The sequence below is a fragment of the Entelurus aequoreus genome, linkage group LG15, assembly GCF_033978785.1.
Source record: "Entelurus aequoreus isolate RoL-2023_Sb linkage group LG15, RoL_Eaeq_v1.1, whole genome shotgun sequence".
In the NCBI taxonomy this organism is placed as follows: domain Eukaryota; kingdom Metazoa; phylum Chordata; class Actinopteri; order Syngnathiformes; family Syngnathidae; genus Entelurus; species Entelurus aequoreus.
Genome location: NC_084745.1, coordinates 31,315,880 through 31,342,670, shown reverse-complemented (window position 1 = coordinate 31,342,670; position 26,791 = coordinate 31,315,880). Strand labels below are relative to the sequence as shown.

General features: G+C 39.7%; 1 protein-coding gene across 8 annotated transcripts in view; it reads left to right on the top strand.

Annotated features, from left to right (window-relative positions):
- Window positions 1-25,043, top strand: part of mllt10 (MLLT10 histone lysine methyltransferase DOT1L cofactor) — an 89,327-nt gene extending 64,284 nt beyond the window's left edge. For 4 of the 8 annotated variants that reach the window (XM_062021209.1, XM_062021206.1, XM_062021208.1 and 1 more), the window contains 13 exons: window positions 4,620-4,956; window positions 5,607-5,819; window positions 6,202-6,660; window positions 12,628-12,776; window positions 16,217-16,334; window positions 18,373-18,445; window positions 19,570-19,772; window positions 20,050-20,199; window positions 20,283-20,329; window positions 21,246-21,505; window positions 21,610-21,630; window positions 23,414-23,501; window positions 23,645-25,043. In XM_062021209.1, the coding sequence (XP_061877193.1) occupies window positions 4,620-4,956; window positions 5,607-5,819; window positions 6,202-6,660; window positions 12,628-12,776; window positions 16,217-16,334; window positions 18,373-18,445; window positions 19,570-19,772; window positions 20,050-20,199; window positions 20,283-20,329; window positions 21,246-21,505; window positions 21,610-21,630; window positions 23,414-23,501; window positions 23,645-23,659 (2,133 nt within the window). In that variant the 3' untranslated portion in view covers window positions 23,660-25,043. The remainder of the gene's footprint in view (window positions 1-4,619; window positions 4,957-5,606; window positions 5,820-6,201; window positions 6,661-12,627; window positions 12,777-16,216; window positions 16,335-18,372; window positions 18,446-19,569; window positions 19,773-20,049; window positions 20,200-20,282; window positions 20,330-21,245; window positions 21,506-21,609; window positions 21,631-23,413; window positions 23,502-23,644) is intronic. The other 4 variants (XR_009821180.1, XM_062021203.1, XM_062021205.1 and 1 more) reach the window with 4 other exon arrangements.
- Window positions 25,044-26,791: the final 1,748 nt, after the last annotated feature.

Genomic DNA, 26,791 nt, shown 5'->3' with positions numbered 1-26,791 from the left:
CTTCTACTCTTTCCTTTGGAGAACTGCTCTTCAAGTTTAGGTTTTTACCAAACATTTTTCTAGATTGGACCCCCTTTCTGTATTTTACTGGATAAAGCTAAATTTGTGGACCAAAGAATTGCCCAAGCAGGGTATTTTTCTACTTTGTCCTGTATTTCCCAGCTAATAATTCATAATCTCAAATTTTAGGAGGTGGGTTCAGAGGGAGGCAAATCATTTAATATATTTTGACCTTGGCCTAGTAATGTGCTTTGAGGGCCATCTCAGGCTGTGTCTCAAATTGAATACTTCCGTCAGTAAACGTCCATATGTGTACTAATGTACAATGTAGGAATGTGAATCTTTCAGCAACTCATTATTTGATCAGATTCTTGGGGTACAATTCGATTCAGAATTGATTCTCGATTCAAACAGATTCTTGCTTACCAGACTCTTTGTATTTTGGAAAAAAAATATGAGCTAGACAAATAACTAAGAAATTGATATACAACTTTAAAAAGTGGTTATAGTCGTCGCTCTTATCGCGGTTAATTGGGATCAGACATGAACACAATATAATGACTTCCGTCAAGTAGGATTATTATTAATAAATAAAATATTTTCATAATTAGAGCATAACAAAAAACTGTTTATAACCTCCGAAATGTGTTTTTTTAGACGTTATTAGAGCCCTCCAAACATGAAATAACACTAATATGGTCACCTCTTTCACCCTATTTAGTAGCCTTGAGTATGTACTAAGTTAGCCTTGAGTTTGTACTGTACTTACCGGTAGCCCCAAGGATCCTACAGGCGTCCTTGAAGTGTTTGTCACCCTACATCACATCCAGGATAAATCCCCTTATGTTAGAACTGACTTTTGAGTGCTGAAACCACTGGCATAACTTATTCTGCACAAAATTGGTCAACTTGATGGCATTAGCTACACTATTAGTTGTGAGGTTACTAGATTAGCATTCCATGTTTGCTTCTCATGTCTGCGTTGTCGTTCCACATCAATCACGTCAAAGTGTTATGGATGTGGAAGTGCATCAAAAGAGTTCATCACCACTTTGACCAGACAGTTGCTGCGAGTTTATAGCAGTCTCAGGTCGCCCTCTGAAGGGCTGTGCCGAAATTCCTACGCTACTTCCGCTGTTGTCGTTCACATTAACGTTTCACCAATGTGGAGATAAATAATAAATAAATGATAAATGGGTTATACTTGTATAGCGCTTTTCTACCTTCAAGGTACTCAAAGCGCTTTGACAGTATTTCCACATTCACACACACATTCACACACTGATGGCGGGAGCTGCCATGCAAGGCGCTAACCAGCACCCATCAGGAGCAAGGGTGAAGTGTCTTGCCCAAGGACACAACGGACGTGAATAGGATGGTAGAAGGTGGGGATTGAACCCCAGTAACCAGCAACCCTCCGATTGCTGGCACGGCCACTCTACCAACTTATTGATGGAGCAGAAGATTAAAGATAACGTATTATCAAAATTAAGTTTATTGGCCAAGTATATTTAACACACAAGCAATTTGACTTGGTACAATGTAAACAATATATATTAACAATTAACTCAAATGTTAACAAGTACTTAGATAGCTAGTATGTGCAAGGCTAATAAAATAATGCAGTGGTGAATACAGCCAAATAAACGTTAACAGTTAATTTAGGCTAAAAACATGTAGAATATACTTTTAAAAAATTATGCGATGTTGTGAAGCCGTGAGATCTAAAGCGCAATGTTGGGAGAGACGACTGTATATTCTAGAAAATTGGTCTTATAAAGTTCTTAGTATCTTTCCTATTACTTATCTGAACTCAATAAAATGTTCAACATGTTTAGATTTCAGCATATGGAAGGTGTTGGAACAATTTTGTATCTTAACTGACTTAAAATATTTAACATAAGTGGTCAGTTATGTCTGTAGCACACTCATTCATATCAATAAAGCACACACACACTCACACATGTATGTATGATGTTGCAAACATGACAGGACATGCTCTGAATATATACTCTATCATAGTCTGATGTTGTGAGCCTACGGTTGAAACGGGTTTTACTGCATTTGCAGTTTTTTTTTTTTTTTTTATCACTGATTTGTCTGCACGTAAATTTGATACTGAAATGAAGGGGAAAGTCTAACAAACATTACTAACCAGTATTGAAATATAAAAAAACATACAACCAGCTATTGTGCCTCAATTTTGAGGGAATCTCCTGTAGGTCTTAGAGTGTGTCAATAAGACACGCACACACACACACACACACACACACAGGGAACATTAGCGCTGCCAGTGCAAGCCATTGTAACATAACCACATTGAATATGTCATGTTAGAAAAACGGGACCCGTTACCTCCCTGCTTGGCACTCAGCATCAAGGGTTGGAATTGGGGGTTAAATCACCAAAAAAATTATTCCAGGGCGCGGCCACCGCTTCTGCCCACTGCTCCCCTCACCTGATCAAGGGTGATGCAGAGAATAATTTCGCCACACCTAGTGTGTGTGGTACTTTAAGCTATTTCTTACCCGGGAAATTATAGAATCTGAAGTGCACCCCAAACATTTGCCTTTAGTAAAAACGGGCTGACTGTAATATTTTCTGCTTGATGCTGAAGCATTCACATCTAAAGCTAGCTAGCTACCGCTAGTAGTGCACTGGAACAAAAAACTACAGAGATTGTTATATGACAGACAGCAGGTGCAGCGAGTAAGCACTAAGGTGGTGTAAAGAACATATTTTTGATAATCGATTCTCGAAAATTAGGGCGCCAATTCTGAATCCTAATAAATAAGATTTGCGATTCAGATGTGAATCGATTTTTGTCCACATAGTACACTGCGTAGTTCCTGGAGGCAGTCATTTTGACTTTGAAGTGCTGTCCCAAATCAATTATTGTTGTTGCACACTTAAAGGCCTACTGAAATTATTTTTTTTTAATTTAAACGGGGATAGCAGATCCATTCTATGTGTCATACTTGATCATTTCGCGATATTGCCATATTTTTGCTGAAAGGATTTAGTATAGAACAACAACGATAAAGTTCGCAACTTTTGGTCTCTGATAAAAAAAAGCCTTGCCCCTACCGGAAGTTGCATGACGACACCGGAGGAAGGACTGCTAACATTTTCCTATTGTTTACACCAGCAGCTAGAGCGATTCGGACAGAGAAAGTGACGATTACCCCATTAATTTGAGCGAGGATGAAAGATTCGTGGATGAGGAACGTGAAAGTGAAGGACTAGCGTGCAGTGCAGAACGTATCTTTTTTCGCTCTGACCATAACTTAGGTACAAGGGTTCATTGGATTCCACACTCTCTCCTTTTTCTATTGTGGATCGCGGATTTGTATTTTAAACCACCTCGGATACTATATCCTCTTGAAAATGAGAGTCGAGTACGCGAAATGGACATTCACAGTGACTTTTATCTCCACGACAATACATCGGTGAAGCTCTTTAGCTACTGAGCTAACGTGATAGCATCGGGCTTTACTGCATACAGAAACAAAACAAATAAGTCCCTGACTGGAAGGATAGACAGAAGATCAACAATACTACCAAACTCTGGACATGTAAATACACAGTTAATGCTTTCCAGCTTGGCGAAGCTTAGCAATGCTGTTGCTAACGACGCCATTGAAGCTAACTTAGCTACGGAACCTCGACAGAGCTATGCTAAAAACATTAGCTCTGCACCTACGCCAGCTCTCATCTGCTCATCACGACCCGTGCTCACCTACGTTCCAGCGATCGACGGTACGACGAAGGACTTCACCCGATCACCGATGCGGTTGGCGGCCCGGAGACGGAGGAAGTCAAGGTGAGGTCGTTCGGCTAGCGCGTCTGCTATCCTCAATGTCCTCCTGGTTGTGTTGCTGTAGTCCGCCGCTAATACACCGATCGCACCTACAGCTTTCTTCTTTGCAGTCTCCATTGTTCATTAAACAAATTGCAAAAGATTCACCAACACAGATGTCCAGAATACTGTGAAATTTTGGGATGAAAACAGAGCTTTTTTGTATTGGATTCAATGGGTCCGAATACTTCCGTATCAACCGTTGACGTCACGTGCATACGTCATCATATCTAGACGTTTTCAACCGGAAGTGTGGCGGGAAATTTAAAATTGCACTTTATAAGTTAACCCGGCCATATTGGCATGTGTTGCAATGTTAAGATTTCATCATTGATATATAAACTATCAGACTGCGTGGTCGGTAGTAGTGGGTTTCAGTAGGCCTTTAACAGATATAACAATCTTATTTAGTAGTCATTCCATTCTTTTTCTTTTTCTCTCATTTTTAATTGTGAATTGTCACCACTCAAGTTAATCCCTTGCCCCATCTTCTACAAAGTCAAGATGGCTACTATTCAGAGTTGTTTGCTGCATACTTGCCATTTGAGGCATGTTGAGTGCAACATCATGGTACTGACGGCGCATGGCATTTTGCCATATGCACACTTTGCACTCGAAACGCGAAGTGTAACTATGGAAGTGCACGAGTTGAGACACAGCCATAGTTTTGATGTTTTTTTTCTGCTCCTGTGCTAACCATGCTTCACTCCTGCAACAACCATTCATTCTTCCTTTTCTCCTTCCTTTCCTCCTCTTCCAGCCCTACAGCAGTAGCGGTTCAGTGGGAGGAGGCATCCCGCTACCAGCAGCCTTGCAGAAGCGACTAGATGAAGGTAGCGCTCGTTTCACCAACGCCAACTTTCAGGAAGTGTCGTCCACTCACTCCGTTGGGAGCTCCAAGGACTGTCTGGCTGCGGACCCCGGGAAGGTGCCGTCCGACATGAAGAGCAAGAAGAACGCCAGCGGAAGTCATGCAGTGGGACAGAGGGGCGGGCGGAAGTCGCTCACCTCCTCAGGGAAAGCCCCCCCCTCTGCCGTAGTAACCATGGCAACCTCCTCCACATCTGCCTCTGTGTCCAGTGGGCCTTTCCACCAAGGTAAAATTGATAGCTGCAAATGTTCCTGTATGTTAATCTGGACCCAACAGGGAATTATTCTTGCAGTTAGAAACATGGCAACAGAATGACGGATACCACTGTGCGTGCGTGTGTGTGTGTGTGTGTGTGTGTGTGTGTGTGTTTATACTGTGTGACTGGATTCTGACCAGGCACCACAGACTTTTTTTGTGTGGCCTTGATAACGGTGTTTTGTCTCCGGCCTCTGGCTCCTGTAATCTGGGGCCCTGTCTGAGAAAAGACACAAACGCAGAACATGTGGGGAGGTCAGCGCCTGAAGGAGTCGGTGCTTACACTAAGCTCTTGTGTTTTCTATAATCAGAACCTTGAGCTCTCATCAGGTGTGTGTTTTGTCTGTCGAAGGAGTAGCGAATGTATGCATCCGCCTGCGTGCTTCCTCTGTGGGAGGACTACATAAAGATGCAAGCAGGGTTATAGTGGAGATTGATAAAACAAAATGAAACGCTTGTTTTGGTTATCTTGTTTCTGCTGTTCCCACAGTGATGCACAGGAGAGTAGCATTGAGACATTCACACCCTTAATGTCTGTGTCTTCTTGTCTTTTATTAGATCTTCCATCTTCACTGGTCTTATCCCGTTTCCTCTGCCTTCTCTTATTTACACCTGTCCCAGGGCTGCTGTTGACAAGTGCCAGCAAGGCGCCCTCTGCCCCCTCCTCCTCTGACTTTTTGAGCTTCTCAGACGCCTCCCTGCGCCCGGGAGGCGGGACTACCTTCTCCTCGCCGCCATCTTTCAGCAGCTGCCTTGTGAAGCCCAGCTCGGAGGGCGGCGCTTCAGAGGGAACGACAAACCTGTTTGGTTCGCTCGCAACTACCGCCGTGGCAGGTGATACTTTTATCGTAGCAGTTTTACCAACTTTGATTTATGCAGTGCGACATCACATTAGCAGGTGACACTTTGCATCTGGAGCAGGCTTCAAACCATGTGACCTTTTTTAACATAGAAAGCCATCAGAACCTCTTATAGATGCAAAGACAAACCTGCAGTATTGCATTTATTGTGTAAGACGTTAAGTAGTCAGTTTTAGAAAGTTAACACAATCTTGGCTTTTATGATGACATGCCTTTCAACTGACACTTTTAAGAGCCGTTTCTTTCCTCAAGTATTCCACACAAGTGAACTTCCTTCCCTTCTCTCCCTTTCCCCATGGCTAAACTCAAAAGAAACCACACTTTAAATATTCAGTGCTTCTTTCTTATTATTGCAGTGGGCGGAAAGCTTTATGAGAATTCCCACAGTCTGTCAGCCAGCGAGACGACAAGCCTCAGTGGGTCCGCTGCCTACAAACGGCCCCAGCCCTCCAGCACCGGACCGGGGATCACCGGGGCTACCGTAGGCGGGTTGGGAGGGGAGGATGGTGTAAAGAAGAAAAAGAAAGGCAACTGGCGCAACAGATTTGGACCTTGCTTCACCACAGACGTCAAGCCGTCAGAGTCTGCCCCCTCCCTGACTCTCCCCATCTCCTCCACTGGCAACACTTCGTCGTCCGCTGCCTCCCCTTCCTCGTCCTCGGCGCTCTCTGGTCGCCCCGGCTTAGTTTCAAGTGGTGGCTTAGGAGTGGGAGGAGGTGCAGAGAGGGCTCTTGGGGTCATAGGTGTCGGCGGCGGGATTCAGAAGTCCCCCTCACTACTCAGGAATGGGTGTCTACAAAGTAACAGCGGGTCAGGTGAGGAGAACACCAAAACATAACATATCTTACAAGCTGCTTGTTTTTTTGAGGAATAATCCCAAGTCCAGATGTATTCTGGTTATTGTCTTGTTTTAAAATAGATTTTTTTAAATTATTTAGTCCAAAGTGTAGCCATAACACAATTTTTCAACAGCCTGTTTCTAAAAATATTTCTATCAATCAATGTTTATTTATATAGCCCTAAATCACAAAAGTCTCAAAGGGCTGCACAAGCCACAACGACATCCTCGGTACAGAGCCCACATAAGGGACGTCGATGTGAATGACTATGAGAAACCTTGGAGAGGACCGCATATGTGGGTAACCCCCCCCTCTAAGTACAACAGTCCTTAGTGGATCTAAGGCCAAACCACTGAACGGCAAAGCAAGAGTATTAGAAAAAAATTTGTGTTTGTACAATGTCTATATATATATATATATATATATATATATATATATATATATATATATATATATATATATATATATATATATATATATATATATATATATATATATACACACACACATAAATATATATATATATACACACACACATAAATATATATATATATACACACACATAAATATATATATATATATACACACACATAAATATATATATACATACATAAATATATACATCTATATATATATATATATATATATACACATAAATATATATATATCTATATCTGTTAGGGCTGCAACTAACAACTAATTTGATAATCGATTAATCTGTCGATTATTACTTCGATTAATAATCGGATAAAGGAGACAAACTACATTTCTATCCTTTCCAGTATTTTATTGAGAAAAAAAACAGCATACTGGCACCATGTTCTTTCAACTTGCCAAATAAATGGACATTGGGGATGCAGCATACACCAATAATAACACAGAAATGTAACTTATCAGATCAGAACTGAATTTAGATATTGTACACGTTTCTGTTGTGATTAATAAATGATTCATTTTAGGCTGCCTCTGAATAATAGCATGAAATATTCCAGCACCTTCATAACATTTAGTTATACTAAAGCGTCACTCAAATCTAAATATATTTATATAGCTTTATCGGGCCTGGCTACATTGATCCATTATGAAACCAACCTGAGATATTTCTGTCCGTTACGTTTATTTGGAAATTGGTAACCGTGCGTTTTCTCTCTCAAAACGGAATCAAATGTGCCGGAGACACATTATCAGCCCCGCGTTGCAACAAAAGCATAACGTTAACGTTACTCACAAAAATGTTTGCAGGAAACAGTCTTCTTTGAAGTCTTTAAAGTAAAGTGTTCCCACACTTTTGACGACTTAGGTCGTACACTTTTCTACTTTGAAGCAATAACCTCAAGATGTTTCCCCGCTGAACTGTTTTCTCCGCCATTTTTCAAATTTTTCCAGGCAAAGGAGACGGCGGCGTCATGTGAGCTGCACATGACACATCATTGGCTGGCTTACTGCCACCTCATGAGACGTTGCCTCAGCACCGCCCTGGCGCTGTTTTGTACTGTTTTTGTTCTTATTTTGATTATTGTTTCTCAGCTGTTTGTAACTGTTGCAGTTTATAAATAAAGGTTTATAAAAAAAAATTTAAAAACGTAGCCTCAGCGCATACGCATAGCATAGATCTAACGAATCGATTACTAAATTATCGCCAACTATTTTTATAATCGATTTTAATCGATTAGTTGTTGCAGCCCTAATATATATATATATATATATATATATATATATATATATATATATATATATATATATATATATATATATATATATATATATATATATATATATATATATACACACACACACAGTATATATATAGATATATATTACACAATCACACTGATGCTATAAAATAATTCCCATCCCTCCATATGGATGCATCAAAGGCAGTAAGGTAATGTACCCATTTGTTTGGAAGAGATTGTGGTCGGCAGCAAAGTGATTAAAGTACTGTATGACCAGTTAACATGTAGAAGTTGGCTCTTCTTGAATGGGGTTAGTCATTGCTACATTGCTGCAGCATCTTTCTGTTCTTCAGGCCCTTATGTTTGGTACTTCCATCCCATTTTCATCCAAATGATGATTATGACTCGAAGTGACAGCCCATTTTCTTTGGACAGAAATATATTAACATTAACCCATAACAAGAGTTATACAAACCCTTGTAATTGGCTTCTTGCAATGCAATTTCGGCGTGTGTGTCAAGGTACAGAACTGTATGATATTTGCTAGCAATTTTCTTTGTGTTCAGTTGCTTGGCAACTGCTTTGGAGTTTCCCTCCTCTGGAGGAAATGGTTCAGTACAGCCCTCAAATAGCCCACATTTTCCACTTACTTCCAGAATAACCACCGTTTTGTTTATCCCCATTGTCTCCTGCTTTGAGCTTTTCTCCCCTCTGCTTCCTGTCATCTTATCTCACCTGATGATGCTCACCTGTTTTCCACATTGCAAATGATGCTTGGAAAGTAAACCAGAATTATGGCCATTACTAAACAGAAGCAGCCAACTGTGAATAGGGTGTCTCGTGTTGGGAGTCTGACTGCTGATTAAATATTTATCAGCTTTAACTTAACTATTAATGTCAGATTTTGTTATACTTCATTATATTATCATCAGTACAAGTGTCACCATTTTGTAACATGTGATTTTTTTTTCTCCTTTGCTAAAGAGATAAGCAAATTAAATGTAAAGTAATGCTTGATGAATAGAATAAAATATATTGCGTGACAAAATGGATAAACAAGTGTATACCAGTGTTGATTAAAAAATCCCAAGGATTTTCTTATAATTACCAATGTCTGTTCTCCAAGTAAATATATAAATATTATCTAGTGTTGTTTAAATTATATATATTTTTAATTAGATTAATCCGTTTCGAATTTGGATTAATTATGATTTATTACAGGTTTTTACCTGCTTACATAATTTAAATTCACTTAAAAATGAGCCCAATCTTTGGACACATGCAATTTTATTGTCAGAATGTCATCCAGGAACATTTTCTAAAAATGTTTTACTTGAATACATGGCATTTATTTCCTCAAAACTTGGTAACCGTTTAATCTAAATTCCCATCTGCTTTTATTTTTAAGTGAAATTTGCCCTTTACACTGGCATATACAGTGTACTTACCTTTACTGTAACCATCCGCAATTAAGGTAAAGGTGTATGTATGGTCAAAATATATCGCTTGATTCATCTGTGTGTATGCATGTTTAATGCATAATTTTTTTGTGATTAATCGCAAGTTAAATACTTTTTTTTTACCAGCCCTAATATAAATATAGATACTTAATCAAAGTAGGTAATCTAAACTAATTCCTGGTTCTACACATATATGCATTGTTTTAGTGTTCTTTACATCATATCTAATTACTAATCACTATTAACAAATATGATATGCTCAATGCTATAATTACCCCCTTTTTTCAGAGCCTCACATTTATGGCAAAGTCATTTAAAAGCAAGTGGTGTTTGAAATTACAGTTGAGGGGACTTTAGGACACATTACTTGGTTGTATTCTGGTGGTCTGGGAAAAATTAGTTTGCAATTCCATGAGTATCGCCAGTCTGTTGCTCTTTGCGTCTCGCAGCGGTGTTTCATTTGTGACCAGTGTGAGGATGTAGTGGTTATATATGGTCTTACATTTTGCGTGTGTGTGTGAGTGTGTCTGTCTGTGTTTCTCTGTCTGTGTGTGTGTGTTCCCCACTGTAAATATTTAGCTGAGGGTTAATGCAGGGCAGAAATGGGGAGGATCCTTGGCCGCCCTCTTTCCCCCATCATTCTGTCTGCTGACTCCACCGAGCTGATGGATAGATAGTTAGCTTGATAGATATGTGCTGGTGGATGGTGAGAGGCAGGGGGTTAGTTTTTGGTTAGGTTAATGTTTGACGGCTGGGGGAGTTGGAAATGGGTTTGTGTTTGTTTGCGTGGAACATATGGGCCGGACATGCATGAATGTGTGTGTGTGTGTGTGTGTGTGTGTGTGTGTGTGTGTGTGTGTGTGTGTGTGTGTGTGTGTGTGTGTGTGTGTGTGTGTGTGTGTGTGTGTGTGTGTGTGTGTGTGTGTGTGTGTGTGTGTGTGTGTGTGTGTGTGTGTGTGTGTGTGTGTGTGTGTGTGTGTGTGTGTCTAAATAACAAACTTTTTATTTATTTATATTTATTTGTCTTATACACATCACAATTTTGTGTAAAGAGGTGAAGGTGTAAAATTAAGGTTAACATTCATGTCGTTAACATTTTCAACAATTTGGAATTTATGAAGAGAAAAAAAGACCTTTTAAATTATGTTATGTAAAAATAAATATGGCTTTTGGAGTTTATTTAAATACATTTTGTTTTGAATCCATTGGACGTTGCTTGGTGGTCCGACTGCAAAACCATATACTTTTTAATGTAAGCACACGTGTGTGCACACACACACACACACCCACGCACATCATAGTTTTTTGTATTTAAGGTGAGCTTCCGTGTGCTTGTTCTTGCCCTTAGAACCACAACATGATACCATGCATTTGCTTTGTCGGTCAACTTAACCGCCCATAAAAGGAAAACACTTGATTTCCTATGCAGAGCGAAAAGCAGCTTGACCTAATCACGGTGCCTATTTTAGAGCATACAGATGTGCTGAGCAGGAAAGCGAACAGGAACTAACGCAGGGAGTTATCATGGCCAATATCTCCTATCAATCACACGGATAAATAAGTCTGAGTTTCAGTTTCTTTGCATATATTGCAAGCTTGCTTAAATATGAGTAGACATTATGTATTGTATTCAACAGTCATGCAAAGGATTATTTAGAATTTACAGCAGACCAGATTAAGCAACCATAAATGAAATTTGATCTGTTGCTGCATTCATTACAATGCCACCTTTTTTTGCTTTTTTGCATTTTCATTGCTGACAATTTTCAAGCAAGACTAATACATTTTACTAAATTTTGCTTTGGCCTCTTGTCCAGAGGAGCACATGCCCTCTGAGTGACTGCAACTCTTCTCTGCCTATTCATTTTTTTGGATGCATATTACAACGTGTTATAAATAGTACGTAGGCCTATGTAGCGTTCATATCTCTCTCGCTTTCTCCCCCGCCATCATCTCTCTTCTCCCCTCTTGGCACAAAGATCTCTTGTTCCCCCAGTGAATGTATGCTGCCCTGAGCCATTCAGGCTTTTGTGGGTCTGTGGGGCCCTCTCCCCGCCACCACCACCACCTCCTCTGCTGGGGTCAAAGGGGGCCGGGGCAGGGCTTATCCCTGGTTAGTGGCTGAGCACGGGGGTGTGTGAGGGAGGCAGGCAGAGATAAGAGAATATGGCGTGCATGTGTGGAAAATAGGCTGGCTCGTTCTATGGGCAATACAAAATTCTGTTGTTTTTTATCATCATATATGTATACATTTGAGGGGGGTTTCCTGCACCCTTAAGTCCATTTAAATTATGTTTAGTATTAACTCACTAGCTCTGTTATTGAGGACTTGATTGGACTTGCTCATTTTCATTCATTCATTTCAGCACAAAAAATATTAATATTTGAAAAACAATAAAACTTACGAGGTTTATTGGCTTCAAACTATAATGAGCCACACAATTAAATTGTATTTTAAAAAATATAAATAATTAATTTAAATTGGACATCCTCTTTATTAAATACATTTTTTGTGTTTGGTATTTAAATGCTAATTGTTTAAAATGCAAAGTGGTAGTGTTCCTTAATGTAACTTGGTAAGCATGTCCAAAACAAACCGACCACCACCATTTTTCACCCTAGAAATATAATAAATGTATTAAATTATCAGAATCCATTGTGATGTTAAATGACAGTGAGAGGTGTCTATTTAAACCAAATGAAAAATGTGTATATAGTTTCATGCACAGCCACCATTTGTGATTTTTATGTCAGATATTGATCTAAATCTCTAATCTTGGAGGGGTTTTTTGACCGTATGCCTACAGGTGTTTTCTCTGGTGTTGATGCGTCGTCTGGGCCAGGAACTATCACCATGGGCGGCGTTACCGCTGAGCACCCGCAACCCACACCGTCTTTGGCCCCTCCCTCTCCGTTCACTGCCACCGCACCACTGACCAGCATGGCGGCCACACACGTAAGTCCCAACAACATGATCATTCATCCTTCTGTTTGCCTCCGCAACACCAAAACTCACTGTTTATTCGGCAGTGTAATTTTTTTATTTTTACATCTTTACAATAAAGTGCAAATAAACTGCTAGAGTGCAAATAAACCACCGTTCACTAATTAAATGTCTTCCATCGCAAATCTCATCTCCCACAGCACGTTAATTACGCGTGAGACATGCGAGTCCTGACCTTGTGTGAATTGTCTATTCTCAGTGAGTTATTGGACAGCTGATGGTACAGTGCACGACATGCCGAGGGGTCTTCGGGTTTATTCAACAAAGCTGGAGACTCTTTTGATATACTGATGGCCTTTATAATTACATTGAGCAGCGTCACCACAAAAATGTGAAAACCATCCCTAACAACTGAATAGGCTACGTATTACTCATACGGGTTTGTTGTTGAATAGTTTGTACAATGTGGAGATGGGATTGTCACATAATAAACAGAGAATAAGGAAAAATAATATACAATATTGAATCATTTTTCATTAACAATAAAATAGTACATTTGTTGCAAGACAAAAAAATCTCAACTTGCTGGAACCTGCTGAAAAACAATTTAATTAAACAAAGTGTTTAGTTGGGTTTCACAAATACATTTTTCAAAACATCTTTTAGTTCTTGCTATTTTAGTGTTTGCTATTTTGTATCTTAAAAAAGCAGCATTTAAGTGCCCTAAAAGAGGGTGGGTGCACCTAATCTGTAGTCGCTAACCTCACTGTTTTGCTTTTCAAAACATTCTCAGAGAGCATTTTCTGTCACTGCCCACCCAATTCCATTTTTTTTCTCCGTGTCCCCTCAGCACCTCTTTTTTTTGCCCTCTGTCATTCGTTCACTCATCCACCCTTTCTCTTTTACCTCCCGCCCAATTCATCCATTGCTCTCCTTTTCCCTCCGTTGTCCTGTGATGTAATGACATCTGACAGGCACCACAGTAGGGATGGAATGGGCCGTAGGAAGTGTGTGTGTGCGCGCGCGCATGTGTTTGAGGTTGCCTTTTTTTCAGGCCTGGCACTCATCTTAGCCAGTTCCGTCTGTTTAGGACAGGCAGGAGGCCTCTGGGAACATAGGACACCACGGCTATTTGAGAAAAAGGTAGACTCATATAGAGAGTGTTTGTGTTTTTTGCCTGTATATCTTTGACACACACAAGTTGACACAGCGAAAAGATTCCGACAACATGCTTGTGTGTGTGTATTGAAGACAGCGCAAAGGCCATTTGCGATTTTCAGTCCACTAGCCAGCTCCTGGCTGCCTGTTATTGGCTATCAGCCCGGGACAGAGAGAAGCAGAGCGTCTTTGAATGAAAAATGAATGTAAATGAAAAATGAATGTTGATGGGAAGGAGGCAGGAATATGGTGCTTGGAGGAGGAGGGGGAGTGAGGGGAAAATCTCTACTGATTTCAGTGAAGGGAAATGGACAGCGGGTGGTGGTGGTGGCTGCTTCTTTGGCTTTTTCATTTACAGGGAATTTTCCAGGATGTTTTCCATATTTGATGTTTAATTAGTAATGGGGGATAATGGCTGTCTCATCCCTTAAGGTATCTTAAATGTGAGCAGATGTGTAGGAGAGACCACAGCGCTTTCCATGACCCATCATCCACCTCTAGTTCCCAGTTCATTTGAGTCTATTTTAGAAATTCGCATTATTCACGATAGTCATGATAAACAAAAAAACTATCTGCGCAGCTTTCAGTATTGTATAAATAAATCTGATAGGTAGCAAAACAGTCAGCCATTTTGTTCCTTCCCCTCCTGTCTGTCTCCGCCCTCTTGCCCTCGCCACACCCTTTGCTCCATGGCCCCTATTTGGGGAAATACCTTAATTGGATTAAACTCTATGCATCAGTAACACTTTGTCAGTATGTCGGCGTCGTGGCGGTTCTCCAAGGGGCTTGGCGGGCCTCGCGTGTGAAACAGAACACAATATTCGACACATTGTGTCACCACAATGTGGTGACACAATATTCTTTAAACATTTTTTGTATAGTTTTTTTTAAATGTTTTAATAGAAAACAATCAGATTTGTTAAACCTGCAGATTTAATTTATCTTTATTAATTCAATGCACATACAAGGATGTCATGCAAATAAAGTGTCAATATCTCATCATGAGCAGTGATGGAAATTAAAACACAAGTAGAAATCCCCACTTTTTTAAAAAGATAAACACCAGACATTTTGTAAATTAAATGTAAATTAGTTGCAACGATTATTCGACATAGTTGACAACGTCGATTCTAAAAATTAATCAACAAAGATTTATTGTCAAATAGTAGCTTAATACAATTTTAATTGCTAGACCGGCAGGAATGTTCATGTTTACACTTTTATTCTTTTATATTAATAATTGCAGCTAAATAACCCTAAAAGTATAGTACTAGATAAAAATATTGTTTGCATTGAATGTCATGTTTACAGGACATTTTGCACTTGGTTATATACTTTGAGGAAATAAATTAATATTTGGAATGTTTATTTTGTTATAATTGAATTTACTATAATAAATTGTATGAGTTAAAAAATCAAGTCACTGTACAGCAGATCATAAGCAATAATCGTTTGACTAGTCGACTAATCTAAAAAATAATTGCTGACTCGTCGACTATTAGCATGATTGTGAGTTGTAGCCCTTTTTTACATTGTTGTTTGAGGGAAATTTAGACACTTTTCCACACTACATCAGGGGTGTCCATTTTTAGCCCTTAGTCTGTTTATTATTGGCCCTCGCCATATTATAAAAATTTAATTAATTCAATATTGAGATTTTATTAGATCTTATACTAATTTACTTTGTCACCTCTATCCCCAAGCTAAGATCTGGATGTTTTATAATTTATATTGATGTACATTGGCTTGAATATAGCATCTTTAACGTAAAAAATTTATCAAATGTGGTACCCCACATCCTTTAAATTGTCATTGTATTTGGCCCTTTGCTGTTTTTGCAATGCTTTATTTAAAAAAAACCTTTATAAAGATAAGTACTGTATTATGTTAAAATTGTTGCCATAACAGCGACGATCAATACAACAGCACAACAAAGCACCACAAAAAGGACATTCCTCATAACTCTACACAAACATTTAGTACATTTACACTAGAATTTTAAAAACACTTTTTGTATTTATTATGAAAATCATTTTTTCAGAAGCCACTTATTTGTGGGATTTGTACTAATTGCAGTACATTAAATACTTTATATGGAACATACAAATTAATGCTGTACCTTACACTTTGAAACTATTTAAAATATCTGACCATTACATTTTATTATGAATATCGCTTCATGTCAAAGAATGTCTTTTACTTGATATTCTCGTTTTATTGCACAAAGCATCAAGCTGTTTTGGTGTTAGTCTTAAAATGTTATTGTAAATTTTCATTGTGTCTCTTTTCTGCAGGTGAGCGGCCTTCCTGGGTCCGTCTTCAACATGGCGCCCTCCCACATGTTCGGCAACCGGCTGAACCCCAACTCGGCCATGGCGGCGCTCATCGCCCAGTCGGAGGCCTCGCCTGCAGGTACGGCGCACACAACCATGTGACACAAGCATGTGTGTGTGAGAGAGATAGCGAGAGGGGGGGATAATGGATTGTCACCACCCCCTTCTCGTGGTCCTGCAGTAAGGTCAAGGGTCAATGCTGGTGAAATTTTCAAGCTCCTCCCTGCCGGCTCGAGTGACACTCCATCATCAACTTCCTTTTTCCCCATGAACAATCAACTGAACAGTGCAAGTTTTCAGACTCCTTAAGTGAAAAATGGCGTCTACAGTGATGATGATGAAGAAGAGTAGCTACTTTGTGAAACAAAACATTGTGGAGAGAATGAAAGGAGAAGGTTAAGACCTGAGGACGACTGATGTCGCCATCATCAGAGCCAGATCCGCTCTGACCTGCAGGTCAAGTCACTAATCAGGCTGAATGACAGGGCCACAGGGGGGTGCGTGCGTGCGTGTGCGTGCGTGTGCGTGTGTGTGTGTGTGTGTGTGCATTGTGTGTGAGTAGCAACGTATTGTGTAAATCTTAGACATGATGACGGCTATTCCAACGTCTACACTAATTTAAATCATGTACATTTAACGGCACTTATTTGGAATTCATTTACTTACAAAATGTTTAATTTAAGAGTGCGTATATATGTATTTTTATGCGCTAAAATTATGTGTGTGTGTTTGTATAAATAAATGAAAGTACATACATTTATAAATAGTAGGGCTGTCAAAAATAATGAGTTAACTCATGTGATTTACCACACAAATTATTGCATTAATTATGTATATATGCAGATGAATCAAAATAACTGATTTTGAACGTTCATGCTCTTTTACCTTAATTGCAGATAGGTACCTGAAAAGTGTGTGTTGTTATACGGTCAGTGATCAGGTCAATACATACGTCAGTGCAAAGATGAGGAGACTCCGTCTATTGTGCTTTCTGGCAAATGTCACTTCAACTACCAGCAAGTTTTGAGCAAATAGATGAAGTGAATTCAAGTGAAACATTTAAAAATGTTCATCTGTGAAATTCTGACAATAAAATTGTGTTTGTGTCAATATATTGGACTATTTTTTTAAATAATTTTAATTATGTAATCCAGTAATAGCCTGTTATTGATCTAAATTTAAAAGTGTGGTTAATCTGATCTAAAAAAATATCATTTGACAGCACCAGTTTTTTATTTAATAATTAGATGGAGTTAACTAAAGTAAACTGTGTTATTTACATGTTATAAATGTGTGTGTTGTACAGTACAGCTACGGTTTCCTTATTGTTATCCAGTCGGTGTAGCGTAAGCACATGTGTGCGAGTGTGTGTGTGCATCCGCCGGTTTACTCTGGCAGCCGTTTCTCTCTTTGCTTTTTGAGTGTGCGGTGGGAGGAGCCAGGATGGAAAAGGGTTACGAACGCAGCGCACATTTGAGAGAGAGACGGAAAAAAACAGTCGGCGCGGGACCACGGGTGCTGACCCGGTGGGGTAAACGCTTGGATTGACTGTCTTAAGTAGAGGGGAGTTTGGTACGAGCGTGTAAATGCGAAAGCGTGCGTTTGCGTGCATGTGTGATTCATTACTGTCTCTGAGGGAAATGAAAAGAAGCGTCTGGCCAGAGGCCCAGAGGAAGGCAGACACAGAGAGCGAGCGAGGCCCACTGGACACACAGACAGACAGAGAGAGAGCGAGAGAGAGAACGGAATTGAATGAAGGCTGGTGTGTGACTGTTACAAAGAGTGATGATGTCACTATTAAAATGAAGAGAAAATTCTCACCTGAAAGTGATGCAGCGTTCCCTTGACACACATAAAGTGACTATTAAGTACCTATCATCAATAGACAAGCTATGTGTATTCAATTCATCAATTTATTTTCCGTCTTGGTAGTAATTACAAACCACATTGAGTGACCCATTTTTGCTTGCTTTTGTTGTCCTGGTAACAGGAGTAGAAAGAAACAATTTAACCCAATTAAATTAACCTGTTAACTCGTGCCGACTCATAAAGTGTCCAGATAATTATTTATTTTGTTACAGTTTAATCTGAAGTATGTTGTGTGTGTGTGCTCACAGATCAAGAGGCTGGAGACGGTAGCGTTGGTGTGCAGGGCTTCTCCATAAGGGCTTCTCCCAAGACCACCCCGCAGTGAGCACACACACACACACACACACACACACACACATAAATGTTCTCCTTCCCTCCCTCCCTCCGTCCCCATTTACATTCCAAACTGACCCCCCTCTTCACCCATCCCCCTCTCTGCTTTTCCCTCCGCTGGCCCCCTCATCTCCTCTTTCTTGCTCTCATGCCACACACACGTAAACACACACACACACACACACACACACACACACTCCCATTTTGCTCCTACACGCCTACAGGCAGTTCTCGCTCTGTCAGCCAACGATAACCTGTGTTTTTGAAGGTGGTAACCATCCTTCAACTGCAATTGGATTTTTTTCCCTGCTTTTAATCGCCCATGGAAGGACTTCCAAGTGTGTTTTTATTCATTTGGAAATGTTTTGAAGATGGGGATGTTGATCATAGAAATCCTTTTTTATTGTTTTTGCGGGACAGATGAGTTCATTTGATAAGGTGGGTGACATTATCATTAATTTGTTATGTTGGAATACCTGACAGTTTCAAATAAAAGGTTGTACTTAGTTTTAAAAGTTTGTATAACTTCTTGATGATGTAATCCATCATCTTTTACCACATTCCATTTTAATAGAGGATATACCCACATTTTTGCTCTTTCTCTTTGTTAAAAAGATTTTGATTCCATATCTTGTGCAAAGACACATTCACAGACATACTAAGATTTACCATGTCAACACAGTATCTGTCTCACCTTGTCTGTCTGTCCTTCTCCATCTTCTTTCCTGCCCTGCATGTGTGTGTGTGTCTCTCTCTCGCTCTCTATCACTCTCTCTCTCTGTCTCTCTGTCTCTGTCGCTCTCTCGCTCTCTCTGTCTCTCTCTGTCTGTCTGTCTCTCTCTCTTTCTCTTTCTCTCTCTCTCGCTCTCTCTCTCTCTCTCTCTCTCTCTCTCTCTTTCTCTCTCTCTCTCTCTCTCTCTCTCTCTCACACACGGACTGAAAGCCTGGCCCCTTTTCATTAGAGGCCACTGTAACAACAAATTGATGTAGTTTTATTGCCAGCAGTGTCTATGTTTGTCTGACATTTATGTTGGGTCATTAATCTCCTTATTGACCTCTCTATCTCTCCTTTTCTATCTGTGCTCGCATTCTCTTGCGCTCCCTCTATTCAGCTCGCCTATTGGTGGCCTGCAGATACGCTACGACCCGTCAGGGTCGTTGCCGGGACCAGGGCTCGGGTTGCTAGGGGCGGGCGGAGTAGGAGGCGGCGGCGAGGAGGCGCTGCCCCCGGTGGCCACTACCATTGAGCAGCTCCTGGAGAGGCAGTGGAATGAAGGGCAGAGCTTCCTTCTGCAGCAGGGCGCGCAAGGAGACGGTGAGAGCAAACATTGGACATCCTTTCGGGGATCAGGTTGAAGTTTTTGTGTTTGGCAAGTCCCGCCCCCTGTGTCAGACTGTGCTGTAGCTGGTCTTGACCTCTAACCTCTCTGTGGAGTCTATATGTCAAACCAGTTGTGAAAACATGCCACGTGGAGCCTGTGCAGGGGTTTCCTTGTCACAGGTGCCAGTTTGAAGGGCTTTTCAGAAACAAACTCACAATGGTTCAGCTGCTGACTGTCAAACGTGGTCTGCTTTCTCTCCCTTCCACTCAGTGGTGGCCATGCTGAAGTCCCTCCATCAGCTGCAGCAGGAGAATAGGAAGTTGGAGGAGCAGATTAAAACACTCACCATGAAGAAGGAGAGACTACAACTTCTCAGTGCTCAGCTATCAGTGCCTTTCACGCCCGCATCAGCGTCCTCTGGTACATACACACACACACAGGTCTCTAAACTCACTTCAGTAAATAAACTATGCATGTCATTTATTCCAAACATTGTGTTCTAGATGTAAAGGGAGGAGTCACTGACTCATCATTACCTGTGGCAGCTCAGGTAAACCCTCACATTCAGTTTAAAACTTGCTGGGCACAGAACACAGTCAGGTTTAGCTACTTTCGTCCCTCGCTACATTGCGCTTCAAATATTGTGTTTTTTACCACATTGCAGATTTGTATTTATTTTTCTAATACAATTCTACTATCTATTAATCAACAATTCTAAAAATATCAATCCACTAGAGGAGACCAAACCAATCAGAGTGCTGTTAGTATCGTGGCCACAGATTAGCTCAGCCTCAGGCAGTTTTATTATATTGGAATAAAAGAGTGTAAAGTTGACTAAAGGGGGTTAGTTCATGTTTGGAAAGCTCTCATAATGTTGAACAACTTATTTAGAAGGTCATAATCTGATTTGTGTATGCTGTAGCTATGAAATATTTGATTTATAATTAATATTTCTTACTTTGCCGAAATTAGTTTATAGCGGTTGTGTCCGTAACCAATTAACAGCGATAAACGAGGAACGACTGCCCTTGAGATGGCACAAATGTTATCTTTTTCTTCAATTTTAATTAATCATAATGTTTTCAATATAGATTCAATTGATAAAGCCAAGTTGTTGTTTTTAATATATATATCTAGTTAGAATATTAACATTTCAGCTACGCACGACCTCTTTTTTTGGTCACAGATTAACAGAAAAACTTTCTAAAAATGTGTTTTCTGTTTGATATGTATTAGATTGTGGAAATCCATCAGTCTGCAGTTGTTCTTTGTCATTTCGCCTTTTCCTGAAATTACTTTCTTTAGCTTTCTCTCTTTGGTGTTATATTGCCACCTGTTATGTTGCCATGCACTTATAGTAAAAGCCTGCAAATTATTTTTTATCAGACCTTTCAAAGAGCTACAGCACCAATGTATGTCATCATCAAGTAGTCCACATGACGCGTCAGTATTTATACTCCCTCTAGGACAGTGCGTCATCCGGTGGCCACAGCAGTAGCGGCTCCACCTCCTCCCTGTCCACCCCCCCTTCACTTTCCCAGAGCCCACCACAGCCGCAGCTGAACGGCATCAGTGCTCCTGGGGCGACCCCGGTGTCGGCCCTGATGGGCACCTTCGGGGCTGGGAGCGCACTCGGCATGGGGGGCGTCACTCTGAACGGCGTGATTCAGACGTCGGCAGGGAGCCCGCATGCCATCACGACCATCACGCTGCCCGGCAACAACAGGTGTTGTATTAGCTAATGTGTATGTACTTAAAACATGACATGTCCGATGTTTGAGCTTGATTGGAACTTTTGTTTCCTTTGGCTGACATTTTGGATTATTGCAGCTCTGCAACGAGTAAGAACAGGTGAGACAGACGGGTTTGTTTTTTTCAAACCTGTTTGAAAAAGATTTGTAATATGTTGATCTTATTTAATCCGATAGTTTCTTCACTTCATGTGTTTGAATCTTACCAGTTTTTAATAGGGAGAGCAAAACCTAAGAATGTGTAACAATTGATTTCATGGAATCGGATTGCGGACGATATTTGCCTTTTTATAACTTCACCTCTTCTGTGTCTCAATGTATACATGGCTAAAAAGTGTGCTAACGTGAAAGATTTCTTTAAGAGAGACACAATTACATTCCCATATTTCTTGTTACACACATGCAGGAGTTGCATGAATTCCAGAAGGGTGCGTGTCTTACCAGAACACTGATTCGAATTTGAGAGCAAGCTGCGACAAACGCGTCGTCTATCCACAGTGCGAAACCGCTTCTAAGATGGTAATTCTAACAACCATGGCCGGAAATAAACTTAAATTTCTCCCAAGTATCATTATTACTGAAGGACTACAGGAAAATGAATGGCTAAGCATGCTACACACACACACACACCGAGCAGGACGACACAAAATGCTAACCACTAAAGCTTTGATGTAAAGTAGGAGTGATCGATCCAGATGTTGATAACGAGTATAGCATCAGTATATAAATGATACTTAAATGATTAGATGGATATTTTTATTTTTATTGTTTTTATTACTAAATCTTTTTGTGGTTATTTTAGTTATTGTTTACAAACTCAGGATTAAGTCTCTTTGGGCTTTGAGGGCAAAACTCAAATGATTTAAATGGGAGCCAATAGTAGCTCTTGCTTTTCTTTAGTTATTGTGCATTACCCACGTCGTTTTGTTAAAAAATAGTTTGCAGAATTCCATAACACAAATTTAATACATCATCCGATTTACGACAATTCTGAATTGAATAAGATAAGCTTCATAAAAATGTGTCATGTTTACTTTAGTTACTTGCTATAAAACATTTGTATACAAGTATACGTATAACTCGGGACTTGAAATTGAATCAGATCTGAAATGTTGATCAGGACAGCCCTACTTATAATTAAATACAAAAAATAATATAGATAAATATACAAGTGCATCTCAATAAATTTGAATATATTTCAATTAAAATGTATTCATATAGCACTTTTCATGCACAGGCAAATTGCAACACAAAGTGTGTCACACCAGAAAAAAAACACACACGCACATAAAGCACTATTGCCAATAACAAAACATGGCACTGAGAATTGAGGAAAAATGCCACATTTGAGGCATCCACACTGGAAAATAACTCAAATCAACGCTATCTAAAAAATAATACAAAACATTTTAAAATATATGTAAAAATAATACATTGATAAAAACCTTAAATAGATAGAATAATAGTAGTAGTAAAGCAATAAATAACAGAATAAAAATGAAGAAACCTAGGAGGATTTAAAATGATCACTAAAAAGATTAAAAAGTTGTGTGCCTCTTACCTTTTTTTAATGTATTTTTTAACAACGTTTTTTGCACTCCCGAGGCTCTCTGGTAGGCTGTTCCACATTTGACAATTTAAAGTCTAGGTTCACTATAAAATGTGAAATAATTCATTAATGTGTTTAATTGCATGTTTCATGCTCTACTGAGCAGATGAAATGGAAAAAGAACGTAATAAAGCGTCTGATTCAGAATTAAATGAACTCCTGAAATCAAACAACTTTTGCACAGTGGTGTAATTTTAATGTTTAGAGAGATGAATAAATAGTAAATAAAGTGACACTAGCCACCATGTTCTGCTTCTTGTTTTTGTGTGCGTAGCGCTGCACGGCTCGCCCTGTCTGACACGCAGAGGCTTCTCATCCAGCAGCATCAACTCCAGCAGCTGCTCTCATCCCAGCCCTCAGTGGTATGACATACGCGTGCGCACACACACACACACACACACACACACACACACACACACACACACACACACACAATATTCTTCAAAAACCGTATTTTTAAATCTTTTTATTTCCCCCCTTTTCCCCATACTTGTCCTCTTTAAAGGAGCACTTTCATTGACTTTACCCCTATGTCCCTTCCCTGTCTCTTGTCTACACCGTCATTATGTCCCCCTCCGCTCCACCCCATCATGTTTGCTCCACCCAGCAGCTCTAGCAGCATCAGGATCAGCCACATTTCTTCAGCTGCCCGTCTACCGCCATGGCATCTAGTGCACTTACACGTTCCCCCTCAGGGCTGACTGAGAGGAACGCTTTGCAGAAGACATGAAGTTCCAAGTAAAATTCATTATTACAACGAAAAGTAGCAAAACTTCATTTTCTATTTAGAATTTTTTTTTTGTATTATTTATTTTCATTTTTGTGCTGCTGTAAAATCTGCTGTGATGCCACTTTTATTATTTTCATACTGATTTATTTTCGTTTTTTCCCCCCCTCTCCTCTTCACACTCTCCAACCCCGACCTTGTCTTTCTGCTGTGTCGCACTCTCAGGGGGCCTCTGTGCACATGTTAGCACACGCGCTGGACTGCAAACAAAAGACTATGGAAAAAAAGACAATAATTTCCCTTCCACAAAAGCAGTTGTGTGTGTCTGTCTTAGATTCTGACTCTCTGGGCCAGCCCCTTTTGCTGTACCTACCTCTTTGACACACAGGACCTAAATGGCTGACAGCAGCAGCCAATTAAAAACAAAGAAACAAACAAACAAAAACGGCCAATCAGGGTCCACGCCCAAGTGCCTGAGGCCAAACTTTAATTTTAGTGTACATTTGTCCCATCACTCATACCTTTCTGCTGCTAGTTGCTGAGGCAGCAGCTAACAAAACACTCTGTTTTGTCAATGATAACCAGGAAATCTTTTTGTGCTGTATTCTCAAATATCAAAGGCAATTTTCCTATTGTGCTTTTTATTTATTTGTTTTATGTCACGGCTGCAAGATGATGCATCTTCCGAGCCTTCCGATGTTGTTTAACATCCCCTTGTACTACTGTGTAAAGTTTGCTTTCATATGCTTTTTTTTCTCTCCTTCCAATAAGCTCTTGACTTTTGAATTATTTGTGTTAAAAGTGGATCATTGATGATGGGATTGGTGTCACTGCACCTGATTTTTACCTCGTTAAATGTAAATAGATCTTTCTCATTGGCCGTCAATGTACATAAGTGATCGTGTTTGTGGAAAGGAACGCCAATGTTTGTATGTGTGAATTTTTCTTAGTAACAGACATTAAGGTCGGCGATGACTGGACACAAAAAGTATTAATTTATTTTTATATGTGCAGGGACATTTTTTTTCTTGACATTTTATACTCCTGGGCACCGTGTTTTCATCTGTGCACTTTCTTTTTTGTTGTTTGCTTTGGATCAGTTTTGTACAAGTGAAAAAAATAAGTGGTGGGTGGGATGACATTGTATTTCAGATCACAAATTAAAGAAACACTCTGGATTAATTAACAGGTCTATGTGTTTATTGTAATTGGGGGAAAAAGTACAGCTGGCATATTAAATGATTTAACTCCTGATTAATCACAAAAAATATTGCATTAATCACGAATGAACGCAGACAATTTATTTTGACTGTACATAACCCTTTATTTGAACTGCGGACAGATACCTTAAAGATGGTGAGGGTTGTTTTACTTTCAGAGATCAGGTCAGTGCAGACGTTAAATTTAACTTTAAAATAAACCCAGACAAAACTTCAGCTAAAACTGTTACCAAGTTTTTAGCAAATTACATGCATTCAATTAAAACATTAAAAAGATGTTCCTGTATGACATTATTTCAAAAACATTGCCTTTGTGTCCAAATACTGGGGTCTTGTTTTAAATTAATTTAAAGTATGCAACCGAGTAATGACCTAGGATGAATCACGATTAATCCAAATTCTAAAGTTTGATTCATTTGAATAAAATGTTTTTATCATTTGACAGCTCATAACATGGTTTTTGAATAAGCATAAATCCTGTAATTATGTAGTCAATTTAGAAATGAATAGCACCATAAGGGCTTAGAATGTTTTATTATTATTATTATTGTACTCACAGGTTTGCTACTCTATAATTTTAAGACAATTCACACTGAACCTCTGCCATTCCTAAAAAATACAATTAAAAATGGTAACAAATTATTAGTGGTAAATACATCATTTTAAATGCCCCCTTTTTATTAAAATAAACAATAAAATGCCAGTTGTGTACAAATGTTGCATTACTTTTTATTTCTTGTGGATAAAGGCTCAAAAGAAAGTGAAACTGTAAAAAAATAAAAAATCACAAACATGTAATATGTCAGCAGTCATACACATTAGATGATTTAGATAGTGTACTGGTTTAGCGTTGCTCACATATTATCCGTGCTTTGATAACAGATGGCAAACTCTTGGTTGAAATGTGGCCTTGGTCTCTCTGTGGGATTGACCTACAGGAAAATATTAAAAGCTGTGAAAGTATTTACCAGTCTGCCGTCTCCGGAGACCACGTAAACACTTTTTATTTAAAGGCAGTTGACACTTGCCCCGACGATACCAACCTGACCGCCTTTATGTCGGATGCTATTAACTGCATGGGGACTTCCACATGCAGCAGTGGTGGCCACAAAATGGATGGGAAATTATTTATTTTTAAACTCGCACAAAAAGAGGTAAAAAAAAAAAAAAGCGTAATGAGTGACAATAAGATGAACATCTTTATATTTAAACAATGTGCTTCAAGGCTGCTGTCCTAACACACACACACACAAAACACACACACACACATGTGGGCCCCGACTTAAACAAGTTGAAAAACTTATTCGGGTGTTACCATTTAGTGGTCAATTGTACGGAATATGTACTGTACTGTGCAATCTACTGATACAAGTTTAAATCAATCAATCAATCAAAACACACACATATCTGATGACTTCCAGCTGCCAAGGAACACCCCAGTGTGTGTGTGTGTTTCAAGGTGGGGGTACCACTCTGCTACATCTGCTTCTACCCTGGTAATTAAAAGCTCACTTTCCTCCTCCACCCCTGCCACCCCCAACCAAGACACCCCCGCCCCCATGTGACTCCCCATCTCCCCTGCATTCACACGCACGCACACAATGTAACCTGAATTCAAAGACACAACCCCCTCTTCTCCTCTTTACCGACCACTTGCACCCCCAAAACACCCACGCCCCCCCCCCCCCCAACCCCACTCGATGCA